The 20,560-nt window shown below is 42.0% G+C and overlaps 1 protein-coding gene across 2 annotated transcripts in view; it reads left to right on the top strand.

Annotated features, from left to right (window-relative positions):
* DOCK11 (dedicator of cytokinesis 11) overlaps nt 1–20,560 on the top strand; it is a 190,216-nt gene that overhangs the window by 31,593 nt on the left and 138,063 nt on the right. For both annotated transcript variants that reach the window (XM_081221679.1, XM_081221678.1), the window contains exons 2-6: nt 9,114–9,230; nt 9,315–9,404; nt 10,236–10,318; nt 11,479–11,548; nt 12,171–12,266. In XM_081221679.1, coding sequence (XP_081077805.1) covers nt 9,114–9,230; nt 9,315–9,404; nt 10,236–10,318; nt 11,479–11,548; nt 12,171–12,266 — 456 coding nt within the window. The remainder of the gene's footprint in view (nt 1–9,113; nt 9,231–9,314; nt 9,405–10,235; nt 10,319–11,478; nt 11,549–12,170; nt 12,267–20,560) is intronic.

Here is a 20,560-nt window from a genome sequence, read left to right as displayed (position 1 = left end):
AATTTGTTAGAAAGAAAGCCATTATGTGTAACCAAGGTGCATTTTCTTTCTTTCCGTCAGTAATGGCTTGCTAAAGAATAGAAACAGGGTTCTTCTAGTTTCAAAAAGCTACTTTGCCATTCTCTCAATTTATTCAATCCTTTCTTTTCATTTTTACCTCTTTTTGTCTTATCTTTTTTTTTTTTTTTTTTTTTTTTTTTTTTGCGGTACGCGGGCCTCTCACTGTTGTGGCCTCTCCCTTTGCGGAGCACAGGCTCCGGACGCGCAGGCTCAGCGGCCATGGCTCACGGGCCCAGCCGCTCCGCGGCATGTGGGATCTTCCCGGACCGGGGCACAAACCCGTGTCCCCTGCATCGGCAGGCGGACTCTCAACCACTGCACCACCAGGGAAGCCCTTGTCTTATCTTTGAGTCATTTAAATACTAGCAGAAAGTGGACACAAAACCTAAGCAGTGATTGAATTCAAATCGGTTTTCCTACCTGTCAGCCAGCATATTGAGTAAACATAATTATCAGTTAAAGTGAAGTGTGGGGGTATAGAGTTCATCGAAATTCTATTTATTCATTTGTAGATAATCTAGATTATTTGCATAATATTTGAGTTGGCTGTAATGAAAAACACTTGTTAACCGAGTTTGATTTAATCATATAGTACATATGAGACTTGTTTATTTTGTGATTTAAAAAAATCATATAAATTCTTTGTAGGTTTTTAAAAATAGTTCTTGAGTTTATATAAATAGCCGAATAGACTTAGAAAAGGGAAGTAATTTTGCATTTAAAAAGAATTCCTCCCTACGTGAAAACTCTAAACAGGGAAAAAAATGGGTTTTATTTTTCCTCAGTTAGATTTAAATACCTTTAGAACCTCATTTTGCTGATTTTTTGGAATCAGAAGTTAAATTCAAGCTGGGATCTGAAAATGAATTCTGAAAGCCTTAGCTAATCAATGACTTGTCCCTCTCTCCTTGTGTGCTGCCATTTTGGCTTGGAAGGCATACATGTAGGATCAGTCTCTTTGTATTATTCAGCCGGTTATCCCTCATGCACCACAAAAGCTTCTGGCTTTGTAGTTCTCACGGCTGTCTTCTAGGTTCGGTCTGTGGAGGATACCGAGGTGAATTAGACACGGTCCCTTGACAATATCTTACTGTTGTTTTTTTGTAATCTGATTCTTACCCACTTGAAGTCAAATCTGCCAACTCCTTTCCCCAAAGTAAAAGACCTAAGGTGCTAATCCCTACTCATGGATGGCAAATGCTACATTGGAAGCAACAGCTAAGAAATGTAAAACTCCTTATCCAATTACATTACAAGCTCTGTAAGCCAGTCATGCTCAGCATCATCAGGGTGATGAGAAGGCAAGATCTCACTTTGGTAAAAATGATGGTGTAGCTCACGTAAGCGCTAGCAAATCCTAAAATGTCAAGTCCATCCAAGGAAATTAAACATGGTAGGAGTGAGGGTGGGGAAATGTTTTGTTTTTGTTTATGTGTATTATGGTTAGGGGTACTGGCACTGGAGTCCATCAGATATAGATTTGAACCCCAGCTCCACTAATGTGTGACATTGGACCTGCCTGAGCCTCAGTTTGCTCATCTGAAAATGGGCACAATAAAAGAACCTCCCTTGCAGGGTTTTTGAAGGAATTAAGTGAGATAATAGAAAATGCTTAGCTTGGTGTATATTAATACTCAGTGTAAAGGTCAGCAAATGTACAAGGCACTGTTTCCCCCTCCAGGTGTTTACAGTCCCGCTAAGGAGATGAATATGCAAAGTACCCACAATGCAATTACAGCTATATGTGAGAAAATGCCACAGTGGTTAGGAAGGACATTATGAGCTGTGGGTGAGAGGTTGGAGGTTGGGCTGTCACAGGAATGATGTGAGAGCCAAGGTGTAAATTAGGAATAAGCATGACCCAGTGGTCTCATGAAAATTATGATTTTCCCTTTAGCTCTTAGCTTTAAGAAAGGTCAGTGTCTTCAATGTGATTTGTATGTGGGTTTTTGTGCCAACATTTGTCCTGAAAAACAACCTTTATTAAAATGTGTTTGTGTCGGGCTTCCCTGGTGGTGCAGTGGTCAAGAACCCTCCTGCCAACGCAGGAGACACAGGTTCAAGCCCTGGTCTGGGAAGATCCCACATGCCGTGGAGCAACTAAGCCCGTGTGCCACAACTACTGACCCTGTGCTCTAGAGCCTGTGAGCCACAGCTACTGAGCCCATGCACCTAGAGCCCATGCTCCGCAACAAGAGAAGCCACTGCAATGAGAAGCCCGTGCACCGCAACGAAGAGGAGCCCCCGCTCGCTGCAACTAAAGAAAGCCTGTGTGCAGCAACGAAGACCCAACACAGACAAAAATAAAAATAAATAAATTTATAAAATAAAATATGTTCATGTCTATTTTGCCAAGTCAGTTGTACTAACTGAAAAGATGGCCTTCCCTCCCCTAGCATCATCATCAGATTATATTAATTCAAAGCTTCTTCGGTTCTTGAGTTCCTTTTGGGAAAGAGGGAAAGAAATGAGCTGGTGAAAGGTAATCATACGATTGAGGAAAGACAAGGTCATAACAAAGTCAAATACTCTTGACATGAAACTTATGAAAAAGTTCCTTACAGTTATGGTTTCTTTGTTGCTATGCTGTGTAGGGTCCCCCTCTAGAAATCTCTAGTCTGCAGTGGTGACGTTTCTCATTTCTTACAGAATTTATCAACTAAAGTAGAAGACAAGATGAAATGATCCGAGACCACATACAGGGAAATTCTTCTGATATAAATGTAAATAGATGGGCTTGCACACTTTAATGTGCAAGAACACTTGTGCAGTCGCTTTGTTGGAAGAAGATGTGGTATCAGAGGGTCTGACATGCATGGAAGCCAAGTGGTGCTTCAAGTTATAACAGCTTCTGTGATCAACTTAAACGTCTTGGGTTTATCCGCCTCCCGCTCTAGAACGTGAGCTTCTCAAGGGCCAGCACACAGCCTGGACCTTAGCAGGGACTTGATAAGCGTGCTCTACCACCAAACCCACTTTCTTTTCTGCGTTGCCGGAAGCAGCATGTCCCTAGTGGCCATCTTGAGCGCAAAGTGTTATTTTGAGATCTCTGGAGAAAGCGCTCCAAACCCTGCTCCAAATGTCTGAAACAAAAGGGGAGCTAAATCCCTTAGGGGGTCTGGAGACATTCCCAAGGGAGGGAGGTGGGGGAAGGATGGGAAGGAGAGACTTGCGGAGTAACCCCCTCTTTTTGAGTCGGTTCCTTCTTTTCTAAGATGGTTGTCATTTTCAATAAGATTACGTTCAGATGCCATTGAAACAGTCTGATCACAATACTGCAAAAATCAGCTTCTAACTTTTGGACTAAATCATTCTCCTTTTTAAACCAGTCGTTGCCGTGCTCCGTCTGGCACCAAAACTTAATGTGGAGAAGCGGGTGGCAGTGGGAGATTTTTGAACTGGCTCCATGCCCCACTGCTAAGCCTTCTGCCTGCTCTGCTCTCCCTCCCAGTGTGATACAGAAGGGATTCTGTGAAGCCACTGTTCACTTCAGACTTGCAGAAGAGACATTCTTAGAATTCTTAAGAAGAACTAGTTTCTAAAAGTTGAAAATTTACCAGCAAATGAGGGACCTTTGGTGTAATATCTAAGCAAAAGCAACCCAGGCTGATTTTGCACTGTTGACAAGGAAATATTACGCGATTATGATTGCTTTTTTTTTTTTTTTTTTTTTGCGGTACACAGGCCTCTCACTGCTGTGGCCTCTCCCGTTGTGGAGCACAGGCTCCGGACGCGCAGGCTCAGCGGCCATGGCTCACGGGCCCAGCCGCTCCGCGGCGTGTGGGATCTTCCCGGACCGGGGCACGAACCCGCCCTGCGTCGCGTCCCCTGCATCGGCAGGCGGACTCTCAACCACTGCGCCACCAGGGAAGCCCTATGATTGCTTTTTAAAAATGCAATTGAAATGATATGGTTAAGTTTCTAATGAGAGCATAAACCGGCTTACTAGTAATGTGCACTTGAAAATACATGAGTGGTTGGAGGGTTGACTGTATACCTGCATATACATATTTACATATCATTTTAGGGTCACAAGCTTGGTTTTACATTTATACATACATAGTTAAAATGATGAAAGATCAGTCATCCTGTACAGTGGATGTACAGGGACCACCACAAAATCATAAAGTCTTAAAGTGTTTGATGCTGTAGTGACTCCCGGTAAGAATCCATTGTTTCCTCTCTTTGTACCCAGAAGCAGACTGTAACCGAATCTGTACTGATGAGTTCCCTTTTTCAGTCTCTGTCCTTTCACTCTATGTTAGACATCAGAAAGTAATCTCCATTTGCGGAATTGTGCATTTCTTCACAATCTGAGGGTTTACACATGGAAGTCTATTTAGATTTGGTCCGAGTGGCCTAAGTCTGGAAGAGTGTACTGTGTCCTGAACCATGGCACAAAGGTTGACATTTAAAAGTTGATTTTTCTAGGGATTAGGAGAATATTGACTTATTTTCCTTTGGGGGGCTAATATAAAGCTTACTGTTTCAATAAATGTATTTCAATGAAAAAGAGATTTGATTTGAAGAAAAATATGAAGTATATGATAGTGCAGAAGTTGTGGCGGAAATCTTGAAGATTGTACCATGAGTAAGTCGAGTTTGGGAGACACTTAAGAACAGAAAAAGGATCAGTAGTTGGAAGACTTGGATTTGAATCCTGATTCTCCCGCTAGATGTAGATAGCTGATCTTAAGCCTCCGAGCCAGTTTCTTCATGTACGAAATTGAAATGATAGTATTTTCCTTGTCTACTTGATGGGTTTTGGTTAAGAAACGGGTAGAATATATATTGAAAGTGTTTTCTTAAGACTGCAGAGTCATCTTGGAGTGAAGCAACCACCAAAAACCCTAATAATATGAGCAGCAAGTTATTTCAAGAGAGCTCAGGAATCAGTGAATGAGAACTTTCAAAGGCAAACCTTTTTTTTTTTCCCTCCTGCATGGTGAAAACTGAGTAGGTTCCAAATTTAGGCTGACGGTTTTCCTGTCACTACTTAGGAAGAGAAGACTGAGACATATGCTCGCTTCTCTCCAGATTATATAAATGCTTTTGCCTTTTACTTAACACTGCTACAGAACTTATAGAAGGACGCAGTGGGACCTTGCTATTATTTGGGTGTTTATAAACTACTGATGATTATTATTATTTTAAATTTATTTATTTATTTTTGGCTGCATTGGGTCTTTGTTGCTGTGCATGGGCTTTCTCTAGTTGCGGCGAGCGGGGGCTACTCTTCGTTGCGCTGTGCATGCTTCTCATTGCGGTGGCTTCTCTTGTTGCAGAGCACGGGCTCTAGGCACGCGGGCTCAGTAGTTGTGGCTCGCGGGCTTAGTTGCTCCGTGGTGTGTGGGATCTTCCCGCACCAGGGCTCGAATCCGTGTCTCCTGCATTGCCAGGTGGATTCTTAACCACTGTGCCACCGGGGAAGCCCTAAACTACTGATTACTATAACGCAGTTTTCTTGTGTTAGGAAAAAGCACCTTTTCAGGCCAGTCAGTGCACGAACTGGCAGGAAGGCAGTACCCAAACCTGAGAGAAAGACCCTTTTTGTGTGTGATGGAAGCTTTATTTCGGGTAACCCTGTAAGTCTGATAATCAAATCATAAAGCCGAATAGGAAAGTTAGATAAGGGTTATGTTCTAGACCGCCGGGCAGAGCTGCCATTAAATCATGGTAATTCTAAAAGTCAAAGGTTTTCCTTGTCTCTGATGCCAACAGAGTTACAGCTGAATCCTACTGACAGCTCGAATTGTGCTTTTAATTCCGGGGAGAGGGCTGGAGAAACAAATGGGGATGGGAGGGGGCCCTTAATCCTTCTCTTTTTGTAAAAATGAAGCCTGATTCACAGGCCTAGATCTTCTTCTAGGGGAAGGTTTGTGGGACCCAGAATAGCCACCCCAGCTTCTTCTGCAGTTGAGCTACCCCTGACAAAGGAGTAGGAGTGAAGACCGAGAATGCTTAGTTGAATCAGTTTTCTATGAAAAGTGAAACCTCATTTTCTGTAACATGAATATGTGGCCTTTGAAACACAGCGAGAGCTGGAAGTTTCATTTTTAGAAGGCATATACTGTACATTTAAACAAGTGATTCATTTTGACGTATCCTTTAGCATAGTAATTTGACAACTAGGTTAGAAAGCTGAAGGAGGATTTTCTTTTGCAAAGTTACTTGGAGCAGGTACCTGTGAAATGATTGTGCAGAGAAGATTAACAGATGCTAATTCAACAGGTTAAACAATGAAATTGGAGGACTGTTTTTGCACTCTGTATTGGGAAGATAGTTGGCACCGAAAGCAAAACTTTGAAATTATTTTCCGTTTCTGAGGCTTGCCTTCTTTTTTTTTTGTTTTTAATCAGGGTAGTTGTTTTACAGCGTTGTTAGTTTCTACTGTACAGCAAAGTGAAGTAGAGTTCCCTGTGCTATACAGCAGGTTCTCATTAGTTATCTATTTTATACATAGTAGTGTATATATGTCAGTCCCAATCTCCCAAGGCTTGCCTTCTTAGATGGGGCTTTATTCACTTAACTTCTCTGAGAAATTGATCACAGACTCTAAGTGTTAGGGCTCAAGCTGCAGTCACAGTGTCCTTTCACTTGGGTCCACGAAACATGGTAGATATGGGACAAGGGGGTCAAATGTTCCTATCAGAAAAATCTCTGAGTTCACAAAATAGGAGTTTTTTTCCTTTTATTTCAACTCGTTTTGCACAGGTATCCATAGACATGATAGGGATGATCTGCTTGATTTGATCTCATGGGTCAATAAATCCAAATTTAAGACTTGAAATGAAATATATCTTTGTTAGGATCTTTTTTCCCCCAGATTTATTGAGATATAATTGAAAAATAAAAGTATATATTTAGAATGTATAGCGACTTAATATACATATACCTTGGGAAATGATTACCACAATCAAATTAATTAACACATCTGTCACCTCACACGGTTACCTTTTTTGTGTGTGTGAGGATGCTTAAGATATACTCTCTTAGCAAATTTCAAGTATGTAATACAGTATTGTTAGCTATAGTCACCATGCTGTACATTAGATCCTCAGAACTCACTCAACTTAAAACTGAAAGTTTGTACCCTTTGACCAACATCTCCCCGTTTTCCCTCACCCCCCTGCCCTTGTCAACCACCATTCTACTTTTTTCTAGATTCTACATATAAGTGATACCATACTGTATTTGTCTTTGTCTTTGTCTGGCTTATTTCACTTAGCATAATGCCTTCAAGATTTATTCATGTTGTCGCAAGCAGCGGAATTCCTTCTTCTCTATGACTGAACAATATTTCATTGTATATGTGTATACGTCACGTTTTTAAAATCCGTTCCTCTCTTGATGGATACCTAGGTTGTTTCCATGTTTGGGCTATGGTAAATAATGCTGCAGTGAACATGGGAGTGCAGATATTTCTTTGAGATAATGATTTCTTTTCCTTCAGGTATGTACCCAGAAGTGGGATTGCTGGATCATATGGTAGTTCTATTTTTAACTTCTTGAGGCATCTCTATACTGTTTTTGTTAGGATCTTTTAGACTTGTTGAACACTGATTCTCATTCGTTAGAGTGGCTTACTCTCACTAACTAATCTTACAGAGGAAACTCTGTGACGCCCTTCAGGTATGGAACTGTGATATAGCTGTGACCATGTATAAAAACGGTTCTCAAAGGATTGTTTGGATACCGTATACTGGAGACTGCCTCAAATACTATGTACACAAATACAAGTATAACCCCTATTCCATCATGCTGTTAAGTTTTAATATATCTTAAATTCAAGTTTTCTTCATACAGTTTTCATTATAAAATTATTAAGAAAAATAATTTAAGTAAAACGTTATTACTAGAAATCAATAATATATACCCGCCTGGGTTTACAATAGTGTGTTGAGACATGGCTCTGGTAGAATCTGAATATCTCCAAGTTCATTCGACACTAATAACTGGATGTCTACTGAGTGCCAAGTACTGTTAGGTGCTAGGGTTATAGTGGTGAACAGATGAAGGGAAATCCCTGCCCTTAAACAGGCAGAGACGTAAAATAGTGTATCAGATCAGGGTAAATTCAGTGAAGGAATAGATGATAGGAAGGTAGGTGATGGGATCCTATTCCAAGTTCAGTACCTTGAACTTTAGTATCTTGCTGTATTTCTCAGGGGAGGAAAGGCTATATGAGGTGGAAAGAACAGAGCTTTGGAGTCACAGACTCAGGTTTGAATTCCAGCTCTGAAGGTGGGCAAGTTACTTAACCTGTTTTGAGTCCAGGATTTCTTCATCTGTAAAATGGGGACAAACATTTAATCTATTTCATAGGGTCATTATGAGTCTTATGTGAAAAAATGTAGAGAAAGCACTTGGCACGGTGCCTGGTATCTAGAAAAGGCTCAGTAAATGCTGTTATCACTCTTATTAAATCAGTCACATCCTGGATTTCTCAGGGTCACTAACCCTGCTCCTTGTAACCTTGGCCTCGGGCTGTGGCCCTACGATCAATGGCCGGGTCACCTGGAAGTCCCACAGGGATCCCCTGACTTTGCCACTTGGAACCTCATCCTTTCATGCCCTGCCCATTGGATCAAGCATCTCCAGTACCCATGCCTGCCCCAGCTATTTGGAAACTTGAGACATCCTTTGGACAGCGTGCCTGGTACCAAGTAGGCACAGGAATGTTGATACTTTCTCCCCTTTAGTTACCCAGTGAATAGTGCATACTCAGTAAATATCAACTGACAGGTTTCCATATATGCCACTTTTTGTTTTGCCTTAAATTCAATAAATTGTTGGGAGGCACACAGATAAGCAGAGTATAGGGCTGTCTCTCCTGAACTCTTGTGTTTAGCAGAGAGATCTGTGTTTATATGTATGTATTTGGTGTGGGGGTCTAACTATGGAGAATATTTCCCTCATAGAAGTGTCTCCTTTAATTGCTGAGTATCAATAATCCCTTCTTTGGTGAAATAATGTATCTTTGACACATGACGAGGAGGAAGTACTCTCTCGTGAGTTTGACGGTATTAACTTTCTTTTCGTCTCTCATTAAGGAAAAGACCAAAGTTGTTGAGCCCTTGGACTATGAGAATGTTATCACCCAAAGAAAAACCCAGATTTACAGCGACCCCCTCCGAGATCTGCTTATGTTTCCCATGGAAGATATATCTGTGAGTTCACAAGCACTTCTTTAAAGAACAAAACTGCATTTTTTCAAGGCGGTTCATAGAGCGAGGATGTTCTTTGTCTTCTAGATCTCGGTGATAAGTCGTCAACGCAGAACGGTGCAGTCCACTGTACCGGAAGACGGTGAGAAGAGGGCCCAGAGTTTGTTTGTCAAAGAGGTAAGAGGCTCAAAGGCCACAGAAGAAAATTCATCATTCATTCATTTTAAATATACTGTATTTAAAATACTCTTTCCTGGGGATATCTGTATGTGTATGGCTGATTCATTTTGCTCTGCAGTGGAGGCTAACACAACATTGTAAAGCAACCATACTCCAATAAAATTAATTTAAAAATTAAAAAAAGTAAAATACTCTTTCTTTAGTGTAAATGGAAAATAAAATGACAAGAACTTAACTGACCTACATAACAAGTCTATATGATGTGATATAGAGGATACAATTTAAATACTTTCACAAGTAGCTTGTATTCATAGTCTTTTTTTTAGAACGCAAAGGACATTGTTTACTTTTATTTATTTGTTTATTTATTTATGTGGCTGCGCCGGGTCTTAGTTGCTGGCATGCAGGATCTTTCTTGCGGCATGCGGGATCTGTAGTTGCGGCATGCGGGATCTGTAGTTGCAGCATGCGCGCTCTTAGTTGCGGCATGTGGGATCTAGTTCCCTGACCAGGGATCGAACCCGGGCCCCCTGCATTGGGAGTGTGAAGTCTTAACCACTGGATCACCAGGGAAGTCCTCTTAGTCTTTTTTTTTTTATTTGAATACTCTTTGGACTTGGAGTCAGAGTGTCCAAGAGAACATGTGAATTGGTATTTATTGCCACCAACTGGTTTAGGAAGACACGGTTAATCCCCAAAGGAAGATCCCACTACCAACATTCCCCAAATGATTTTTAAAAGTCTGTCAGCCTATTACCAGACTTAAAAAAAGCAGGTATACATGTACTTTTCCTACATTTCAAATTAAAGATTCTTATTTTCTTTCAGTGTATTAAAACTTATAGCACAGATTGGCATGTGGTAAACTACAAGTATGAAGACTTCTCTGGGGACTTTCGAATGTTGCCATGGTAAGTTTAGAATTTAAGGGAAACTTTCAAGAGGAGAGTTATTAAACATTTTACCTTTTTTCAAACCATTTGTGAAGCTTCTCCATTATAACATATAATAAAGCAAAACCTCAAACACCCAGCATGTTTGGTAAATGTATTTTGGGTAATTGGATATATTTTAACTTTGCTCATTGAAATTTTTTCCAAAATGGACGAGTTCACTTTTTGGCTTTGGTACATCTATATTGACCATAAAATCATCTTTCTTTGATTCTGGATAATGTAGTGAGCGTTTTCTAGTGCTGTCAGTGAAAAAGCTAGAAGACATTTGGCTCAGTTTGATGGCCCCAGACATCTCTTGGCAAAAGTACATCTCATCAGCTCGGTGCTTTGTGACCGCCTGGAGGGGTGGGATAGGGAGGGTGGGAGGGAGGGAGACACAAGAGGGAAGGGATGTGGTAACAGATGTATATGTATGACTGATTCACTTTGTTATAAAGCAGAAACTAATAAAAAAAAAAGAAAAGAAAAGTACATCTCTTTGAGTTGCGTTGAAGGGCAGCCGTGAGCACCCTGGCCCAAGACCCAGACTGTCAGGGTTCAAATCGTATTTCTACCACTTCCTAGCTGGATGACCTTGGGCTAGTCACTCAGTCGCTTGAGCCCTCACTTTCCTCCCCATAATACTATTAACCTCACAGGATATCATACAGGAGATGTTTTGGAGTAATAAGACTTGGTGTAGCCTTTTGTAGTTTTCAAGGCACTTTCCCAGACGAGAAAACTGAGTCTTGAAGATGTCCTCTAAAGCTGAGTCCTAAGATGATCAGTCCAGGGTCATACAGCAAACAGACGGAAGAGCCCGAATGACCTGATGTTGCTTTTAGGCCTGGGAAAGATAAGGTCCCACCACCAGTGACAGCTCTGGCACACATTCCTTGCAATTTCTGCAATTTGGGCTTAGTTACATCTTTGCTGCTGGCTGCACATGTGGGAGTCCTTTTACAAAAGGTAATGCAAGTTTAGTCAGAGGGGAGAATCTGACTTTGGAAAGGAGAAAACAATTTCTCCTTCTTATGTCTTGGCGTTTCCTTGGTTGTGAAAGAGAGAAGTCTACTCATCTTGCTTTTTTTTTTGTCTGTTCTGCTTAGTGTCTAAGATAACTCTTGTATTTTCAGCAAATCTCTGCGACCAGAAAAGATTCCCAATCATGTATTTGAGATTGATGAGGACTGTGAGAAGGATGAGGTAAAGATGGGGGCAACTGTGCTGGTTTCTTCAAGATCACTTCTGCTGAGAGATTTCCCTGAGAAAAGATGAGGGAAAGAATTGTTTTTGAATGATCTGGGGCCAGCTTTCAAGCTGACGAGTGTCTTTAAAAAAATTTTTTTAATTGTTGCATTTCCAAATGGAGCTTAGGAAAAATCAAGTGAAATGGGCTGTGATGTGTGTATAAACATGTTTTCCCACCTGTGGGACGTGCTTGTAGAGTTGCTTTTCCCGCACTGGGCATGTGGCATGGTGATTCATCTGGACTCTCCTGCCTGATAGATCCCTCTTGGGACAGATGGCCCGGATGTCTGTGACATTTTGAGGTGCAGTTTGACTGTTTATGTAATGCAGAAAACTTTCCCAGAAGACAGTCCATACGATCCAGTAAATACTGAGTGCCTACTGTGTGCACGGCACAGAGCCTTTCATCCTGTAGTTAACAATTTCAAGTTTAATCAGGCTTCTTCACGGTAGGGGGCGGGGGTAGGGGGAACTTTATGCTCTGGAAAGTGAGGCAGGGCCTAGTTCGTGCCCCCCAACTGTTTGATTAGATGCCAAGCCAGCTGCTGTTTTACTGATGGTTTTCGCTCTATTTCAGGATTCCTCATCTTTATGTTCTCAGAAGGGCGGTGTGATAAAACAAGGCTGGTTGCATAAAGCCAATGTAAATAGCACCATCACGGTTACCATGAAGGTAAGAAGTAGTTATTATATTATTTCATCATTTTAAGGATATTGCCATGACTAGCCTGTCTGGAAACAATATTTCTTTTTCAGAATTCCTTACAAGGAGCCCTAGCAAAAAAAAAAAAAATCTTTAGTGAGAGGATTCTCACAAATGTATGGAATTTAAGAACTCTGAAACCTCAGGATAAATTTAGAAGTACACCTTTTTAAAGAAATGTAATTATTATCTTCTGAATCAGGACGTTTCAAAAGGAGGCTGTCAGTTGAATGAAGAAAATAGCTTTGAAACAAAAAAGGCATCAAAGGTTCCTGTGTGGAAATGAATGTTAATGAGTAGAAAAATAGGGTACTCTCTTTCTTTAGCAGATATTAATTAGGTGCTTATTATACGCTGTTCACTGTGGGGAACATATGGCTCGCCAAGATGGGATCCCTGGCCTCCAAAAGCCCCCAGACTAGATAAGAAACATACCAAATTAACTACTATACCAAGCATTACCTTAGTGCTGTCAGAACTAGAGACTTCTGTAGTTTGCCAGAATAGCGAGTTTGTGTAGGGGGTTTGTGCGTGGCCTTGAGTGCCTCGGACATGAGGTTGGCTTTTGTTCGGGAGGCTGTGGAGAGCCATTAAAATCCGAAGGTAAAACTAACAAGCTACTTGAAGATTCTGAGCAGAAAACCAAATTATTCTCTGATACCAAATATAACTGTCCTTTCAGATATTCAGTAGAACATCATGTGGTTTGCCGAAGATGATTCACACTTCCATTAAGTATTAAAGGTCATGCTATCTTTCACACAGCCTGCAAGCAGAAACCATGGTTGTCTACCAAGGGGAGACTCAAATTTTACCTTAATTTAATATTTTGCCTGCTGCTTTCCATTTAGTGGTCATGTCCTGTTCTCACTTTCATTTTCAAGCCCTGAAAATAACGAATCCAAGTGGTAGGATGCTTCCTATATGTCTCCTGCACCTAAGCCTGGGCCTTGGCACGTGGTGAGGATAAGAAAATCCACTTACTGATGACTTAATATGTGCCAGGCACCATGCAGAATGTTTCATATTCTGTATCTCTCTTTTTTTTTTTTTTTTTTGCGGTACATGGGCCTCTCACCTTGTGGCCTCTCCCGTTGCGGAGCACAGGCCCCGGATGCGCAGGCTCAGCGGCCATGGCCCGCGGGCCCAGCCGCTCCGCGGTACGTGGGATCCTCCCGGACTGGGGCACGAACCCGCGTCCCCTGCATCGGCAGGCGGACTCTCAACCACTGCGCCACCAGGGAAGCCCATATTCTGTATCTCTTTTAATCCTCATGGCAGCCCTAAGACACAGGTATTATTATTATTCTTGGTTGACAAATGTGGAAAGTGAGGCACAAAGAAATTCAGTGATTAACCCAAGGTCGTATAGCTTCGAGTTTTCAGAGGTGGGATTTGAACCGAGGAAGGCTGATGCCTGAGCCTATGATCTTAATCAGCACGCTGTTGATGCTTCCTAGCTGAGTGAGTGAGACTCAAGCATTTATCGTATTACCTATCAGAGTTATCGGGTTCCGAAGTGCATGTGTGAAGGTGAAAATTCTGGGCAGTTTGTTAGAAAATGCTTCTGTGGTTTTTGACTGCACTCCCTTCCCCTAACCTTCTCAAAATATTAAAATGCTTTACCCATACTTAAGTTTTAGTTCAACATTAAGTAAATATAATGTATGGCAATCAGGATTCCTAAAGCAAGACATTAGGAAGTTAATATCTTTACAAAACAATTCACAGGATTCCTTCCAATAGTGAGTTATTCTAATGACTTTAAATTATAATTTGCTTTACATATAACTTTTTGAGGAGTTCATATATTATAAATCAAAATACAGTTGTCTGTAAAAAGTGCATGCTTTAAATTTTCTTTCATAATTTGTGAACTACAGATTGGTTAATACAGTAGGCAGAATAAAGACCCCCATGCAAAGGTGTCCATTCCTAATCCCGGGAATCTGTAAATGTTCCCTTACATGGCAAAGGGGAGTTAAAATCACTAATCAGCTGGTAGGGAGGTTAGCCTGGATTATCCAATGTAATCATCACGGTCCTTTTAAACCGGAAGACGGAAGCAGAAGAGCAGAGTTGGGGAAAGAGATGTGAGGTCAGAAGCAGGGTCAGAGAGAGACGCTGTGTTAGCGGCTTTGAAGATGGAGAAAGGGCCAAGAAATGGAAGCTGGAAAAGACAAGGAAGTGGATTCTCCCCTAGAGCCCCTGGGAAGGAACACAGCTCTGCTCTAACCTTGATTTTAGCCCAGTGAGATCCATGTCAGACTTCTAACCTCCAGAACTGTCAGATAATACATTTATGTTGTTTTCAGCCTCTAAGTTTGTGGTAATTTGTTACAACAGAAATAGAAAAGGAATTCAATCAATTAGTCAAAGATTGATTGTTTAGCTTTTGTATTGTCTACCCCTGAGATTGCAAACTCCACTGCTTACAAAGGCCAGGCAGGAACCATAAATTCATGAATTGGGGGTTGGGGGGGTGGGTCCGAGGCAACCTGGTGACCACGTGGCCTGGCTGAAGGGGACAGCTGCTGCTTGTTTCCAGCTAATCGTTGCTCTGCTGCTGCTGAGCTAGGCTCTTTGCTTTTCCTCTTTTTTATCCCCAGCTGTTCATATTTTGGCCGCTTCTTTCTTCTTTTTTTTTAAAGTGACATATAATTCACATAACATAAAAACACTTATTTCTTTTAAAACCTCTACCAAACAGTAGGCAGAGGAAGGAGAAGAGTAAGCCAGTTTGGTCACGTGTGCTACACAGTTCTTTAAAAAAAAATGTGTGAGGAATAATTTGAAATATAAAGGCCGTTAATGAGCTTTGGGAATTGACTCTGGTGATGGATTTCATTTATCCCAGCTATTCTTTTTTTTTTTTTTTTTTTTTTTTTTTGTGGTACGCGGGCCTCTCACTGTTGTGGAGCACAGGCTCCAGACGCGCAGGCTCAGTGGCCATGGCTCACGGGCACAGGCATGTGGGATCTTCCTGGACCGGGGCACGAACCCGTGTCCCCTGCATCGGCAGGCGGACTCTCAACCACTGCGCCACCAGGGAAGCCCCCAGCTATTCTTTATTATGGATTGTGGCTCTCCATTTTGGATTTCTGGGAGCTGAAAACACACCCTATGTTCTTCTGGTATTACCTCCAGGAGGTCCAGCCAGATTCAGTTAAAGGCGTCAGGGATTTTGCCAGGATATTTTTTTTCCTATAAGAACTATGTTTTAACTCTTACTTAGTTGAGCATCGTTGAAATTTGTGGAAACTTGCCGCGTTTACTGTGCTATCTCTCCCTATATAAACAGAGGGCGTGTGAGTATGGAGCACGGCAGGGGGAGGATTGGGCATGGGTGGCAGTTTCGTAGTTGTCAGGCTGGAGATTGGAGCGAGGGCCAAAGCAGAAATCCAGGCGCATGAACTGAGGTGCACTGGAGGCCTCAGGCTTGTATCCCTAGGTGCCCTGCACAGGATGGGGGATCGTACACATTCTTCCTGCTTCAGGCCTGGATTGGCTCAGGCATAGACAGAAGAACTGCAGTAAAGGGCTGCAAAGTTCAGCAGACATTCTGAAAGGAAAAATTCTGCATATCTGTTTCTGCCATGTAAGTCTTTGAAGTGAAGCGTATTAATGCCTCTCCTAAGCAAATGGGAAGATGATTCACGTATGCTGTTGGCTGAGTCACTTTCCTGATCGTGGTGGCAGTTTTACCTTTGGTGCATCCAGAGTTCCCTGCCTGCAAGGAACTCCAGCCCACACTGATGACAAGCTTTGCTGGCTTCAACAATGAGCACCACAGGGCTAGAGCTCGCAGAGTTGAGAGCAAAGAACCGTTTCTATTCGGAAATTCAAGTGTTGACAGCCCCTGCAAATACACAGCAGACTAACCGGAAAGCTACAGCAGAAGGATCTGGGTATTAATCATGACTCATTGGCAAGTAACAGCCTACTGGGAGCCATGTGCCTTCCCTCCTATTTTATCTGCACTTCTTTGATGCGCTATGGTTTGACACCGGCCTGCAGATCCTTCTGGGGATGACAGGATTAAAGCAGGGCAGCTCAGTGTCTTTTAGAGTGAGGTGTAAGTTTACAGATCTTTATTCACTTAAAAATTTCTGGATTTTCAAAACTATGTAGAATCAGTCCTTTGGAAAGTTTGAAATCATGCATGACCACTTTACACTGTTTTTTATCAACAAGTCTGAATCCTTTTCCTGGCCCTTTTGACTCTCAGAAATAAGGCAATCTAATAGCCAGGAAGGAAGAGAGAGAATCATGAGAGGTTAGAAAGAAAAAAATGGAGGAAAGGGGGTTAGAAAAGACTCCGCAACGTCCAGCAGATAAAAGGAAATCAGAAGACTCCTACCTTATAAGTTCTTTTGAGAAAGCAACCACATGCCCTGTGATGCGATGTGAATAATGTAGCCAGAGTAATTTGTATTTGGGCTGCTTTAGAAAGTTCAACCTCCCTAACTACCTGCCAGACAGTTTGCAAGAACATTCAAGTCGATGGTGACGGGCTCTAGGGAAAAGGGGCTGGAGAAGGAACTAAGCTGAGTTCTTCATATTGGAAGATTGGAAGACCCCGTATTTATGGAATAAACCTTTGTATTTTCCCCACCAGCTAGGTCAGTTTAGATATAGTCTGCACCGTTTTCTGCAGTTGTCATTATTTTCCCAGAAGTGCTTGCTGAGCTTCCCCATTACTGGCTGAGAACTCGCCGCAAGGAACCCAGGCTACAGGAGAGCTGCTAATGATGTGTGTCACTCTCCAAGTCACAGTTCTCAGTGCCCGAGCATGTCCTTTCACGGCAGCGGCTGTTGGCCACACGCAGTTCTCGCAGAAGCTCTGTTGGTTGTCTGGGCACGGTGACCACCTTACTCAGCTCATAATTGCTTTGTTCTTGGCGTTCATGTTAAAACAAGACAAGCCTTGTCATAGGTGATTAATTTCCCCAATTTGTACCTTCTAGATAATGAGAACACGCCCCACTGCCACTCTTCAGCTCCTGGGAAAGTCTTGGAGAGAAGTTTTAGATAGCATAGAGAATAAACGGTCCCTCAGGCAGAAACTCCAGTCCTAAAAGAAACCTCCATGCTCTCTTTCCCAAGTAGCTGCTAGAGACATCTGCTTTTCTCAGCTTCTCTCCATATCCGTGAAGGAATGTAGTGTGGACTAGATAGCTCTGATATTGGACATGACCTTCCCGTGGTATTTAGAACTGTTTTTCCTAAGGGGTATAGTGATGTATGGAGTATGGAAGAATCTGATCTTGACGGTGGTTTTTCATTTAAAAAAAAATCTGCTATAGATTCTTGGCCAACCCATTGGGACACCCACCTTTATGCATCTTCTTGGCTCAATTTGGTCACATTCCTCAAGCTCCCTCCTCTCCGTTCTTAGCAATTAAACACTGAAGTGTCTGGGTATGTTATCAGGGTTGCAAGTTCAACTGCTTGATGTATGGCTCACTTCTGGTGCCCTACTTTCCTTCCTCCCTCCCTCCCTCCCTCCCTTCCCTCCTTCCTTCCTTTCTTTCTTTCCTTCTTTCTCTTTCTTTCTCTCTCTTCCTTTCTTTTTTCTTTTTTTCTTCTTTGCACAAAATGGAGCCATTTGTTATATATCCAGAGTCTAAAAGTTCTCACTTATTCTTTGACTGTTACGGGAGGGGTTTTGGCCTTCTGCAGTTGGGAGAACAACAAATCAAGAGAGGATTTTACCTAAGAAATCACAGATGATATTAAAATAATTGCTGGGAGGCCAAGGTCACTATGTTTACTGGAACAAAGAGAAGAGGAAATCTTTTATTTTTGATATATTAAGACACTGTATGCTCAAGTCTCCTAGTCCATCTCTCACAGCTAACAAACAGATTGCACTCATTTTACCGGGTAAGGGATTTCTCACTAATTTGCTTTTTTTATGTTTACTTTTCCCTCATTCATTGGTGACTGTTTAAAACCATTTATTAGGGGCTTCTTATGGGCCAGACAATATTAGGAATCAGTGAGTTCATCATCACCAAATATATCTTGAATACCTTATTAGTACAAGGTGTTGGCACTGTGGAGGGTAGAGAGAAAGAGAGGTGTAACATGTAGAGTTTAAACCTGTTTGGGGAGATGAGACACGCAATGATAATGTATTGTTTCAAGGTGGTACAGAGACCCAGTGCTATATGAGTCCAGATCACTGTGATCTGGAGTCAGAGAAGGCTTCTTGAAGGAGGTGGGGCCTCCAAGGAAGGGAATCAGAAAGGAGGTGAGTGTGGCAGGCAGTGTGTACAGGACAAGTGTGTTAGGTTTAGTTGGGTAGTCATGGGAGATGGAGTTGATTTGGCCCTTTGGTATTGCCCTGTGCCTCAGTTTCTCCTCTGTAGCATGGAGATGATAACAGTAATTACCACACGAGGTCATTATGAGGATTCACTGAGGTAATATGAGAAAAGCACTTAGCCAGAAACTGTAACGTAGTAGGCACTCCACAGATGTCACAGATTGTTATTATTTTATATTATTAGTAGGATTGTGAGAGCACCTTGAATACCAGATCAGGCATGGGAGCCTCACCATGTGGGTAACTGAGGGTCACTGGGAATTTGAGCAGGACCATGACATGCTCTAAGAAAGATAAATTAATTTGTCTCTAATGAGAAGGGTGGATTGTAGACCCCTCCTTTTAGGCTTTGCTTCAAACTAAATAGTTAAAAAATCTCCAGTGCCTAGGTATGATAGAATTATCAAAGAAAAGCTATTTGATTTTTAACCAGTCTCCCAGACAGTAGACCTATATGATATATTAAAACTTGGTAGGACTGTAATATGATACAGTGGAGAGTGATGAGTGATATATTAGGTTGCCATCCTACTGGTAGGGGTATTCAGCAGGATGACGTTCCTGACATTCTGGTATAATTAACTGCAGTTCAATTTTCTGATAAGTCATGGGGTTTTCTTCCCCCATTGTTTCTTTCATGTTTTCTTCGAACAGCTCTGAGACCCAGTGTGTCTCCTGCTCTCCTGCTTTCTCATTTTCCTCGCTGCCTCTTTTTTCCTGTTCTGTCTGAGACATGTCACGTACGTTTCCCCCGCCCCATTTCTACATTACTCCTGGCCCACCTACTTTGCCAAAGCCTTCAGACCATCCTTTCTCAGGGCTCCTGGTTCATAGAATTTAGCAGTAAATAATTACCCTCTAGGGAACACACGTAGGTAAACACCTTTGAGATTTGTTATATAAAATGATAAAAGGCTGTCCTCATTTTGAGGATGCTAGGCGCTCAAACTTTCTGGCCTTCCATCTTTGATTCAGCCGAGTGACAAAAGGCCTTTGTTCCTGCTCCAGAAAGGGTCATATGGTAAGTGTTCAAAAGGTTGTCATCCAGACAGCTCAGGGCCTTCAGGAGACTTGGCAGGACCCGTTCCCAGAGAATTATCTCCTTTGGCTAACTCTCTATTTTATTCTTCTGGGTGGTCTGAGTGGGCCACTCATTAGGAAGCATGCCTCTCACTGAGTACGGTGGGGAATTTTCAGCTGTGTTCACCATCTAGGAAAAATAATAAAGGTGTGGAGGAGGAAAAAGAATATGGGCATTACAGAGAAACACCCTTCTAGTCGATGAAACCGCTGGAGAATCTGTACTGGAGAATGAATTATTCATTCATTCCTCGTTCATTTTGCAAAATTTTATTGCTTTCCAGGCGCAGTTACAGGTACTGGGGCTACAGCAACAGTGGATGAGACTTGGACCTTAACGGTTTAAAAGAGGCAGACAGCAAATAAATAAATAGATAGATGAATAAGATATATTTGGATAGTAATCATTCTATGAAAAAGATAAAATAAGGTGCCGCCATGAGGGCAGGTAGTCATAGAAGGCTTCTCGGAGGAGGTAAAATTCAAGTGAAGACCTGAAAGAAGCTGTGGATAAGTGGGGCAAGAGGCTTCCAGGCCAAGGGGACATGAAGTGCAAAGGCCTGAAGAGGTTTTTTGTTTGAGGAACAGCAGGTAAGCCAGTATAGCTGGAGCAGCATAATTAGAAATAAAATCCAAGAGATAATCCAAGGCCAGAGCCTGCACATCATCCCAGGCTATGGGGGAAGGATTTTGGGTCTTATTCTAACCTTAATGGGAAGCCATTGCAAGGTTTGGGCAAGATTCTCTTTGTCATTGTCCTGTGATTCTGATTCCAGTTCTACCATCGACTTGTCTGTGTGAACTTGAGTGAGGTCTTGGCCTCTCAGTTTGCTGTTAGGTAAAATGTGGATAA

This window comes from Mesoplodon bidens (genome assembly GCF_964165515.1).
Source record: "Mesoplodon bidens genome assembly, chromosome: X".
Taxonomy (NCBI): Eukaryota; Metazoa; Chordata; class Mammalia; order Artiodactyla; family Ziphiidae; genus Mesoplodon; species Mesoplodon bidens.
The sequence above is the reverse complement of the archived record's forward strand: the minus strand, read 5'-3'. Positions and strand labels throughout refer to the sequence as shown.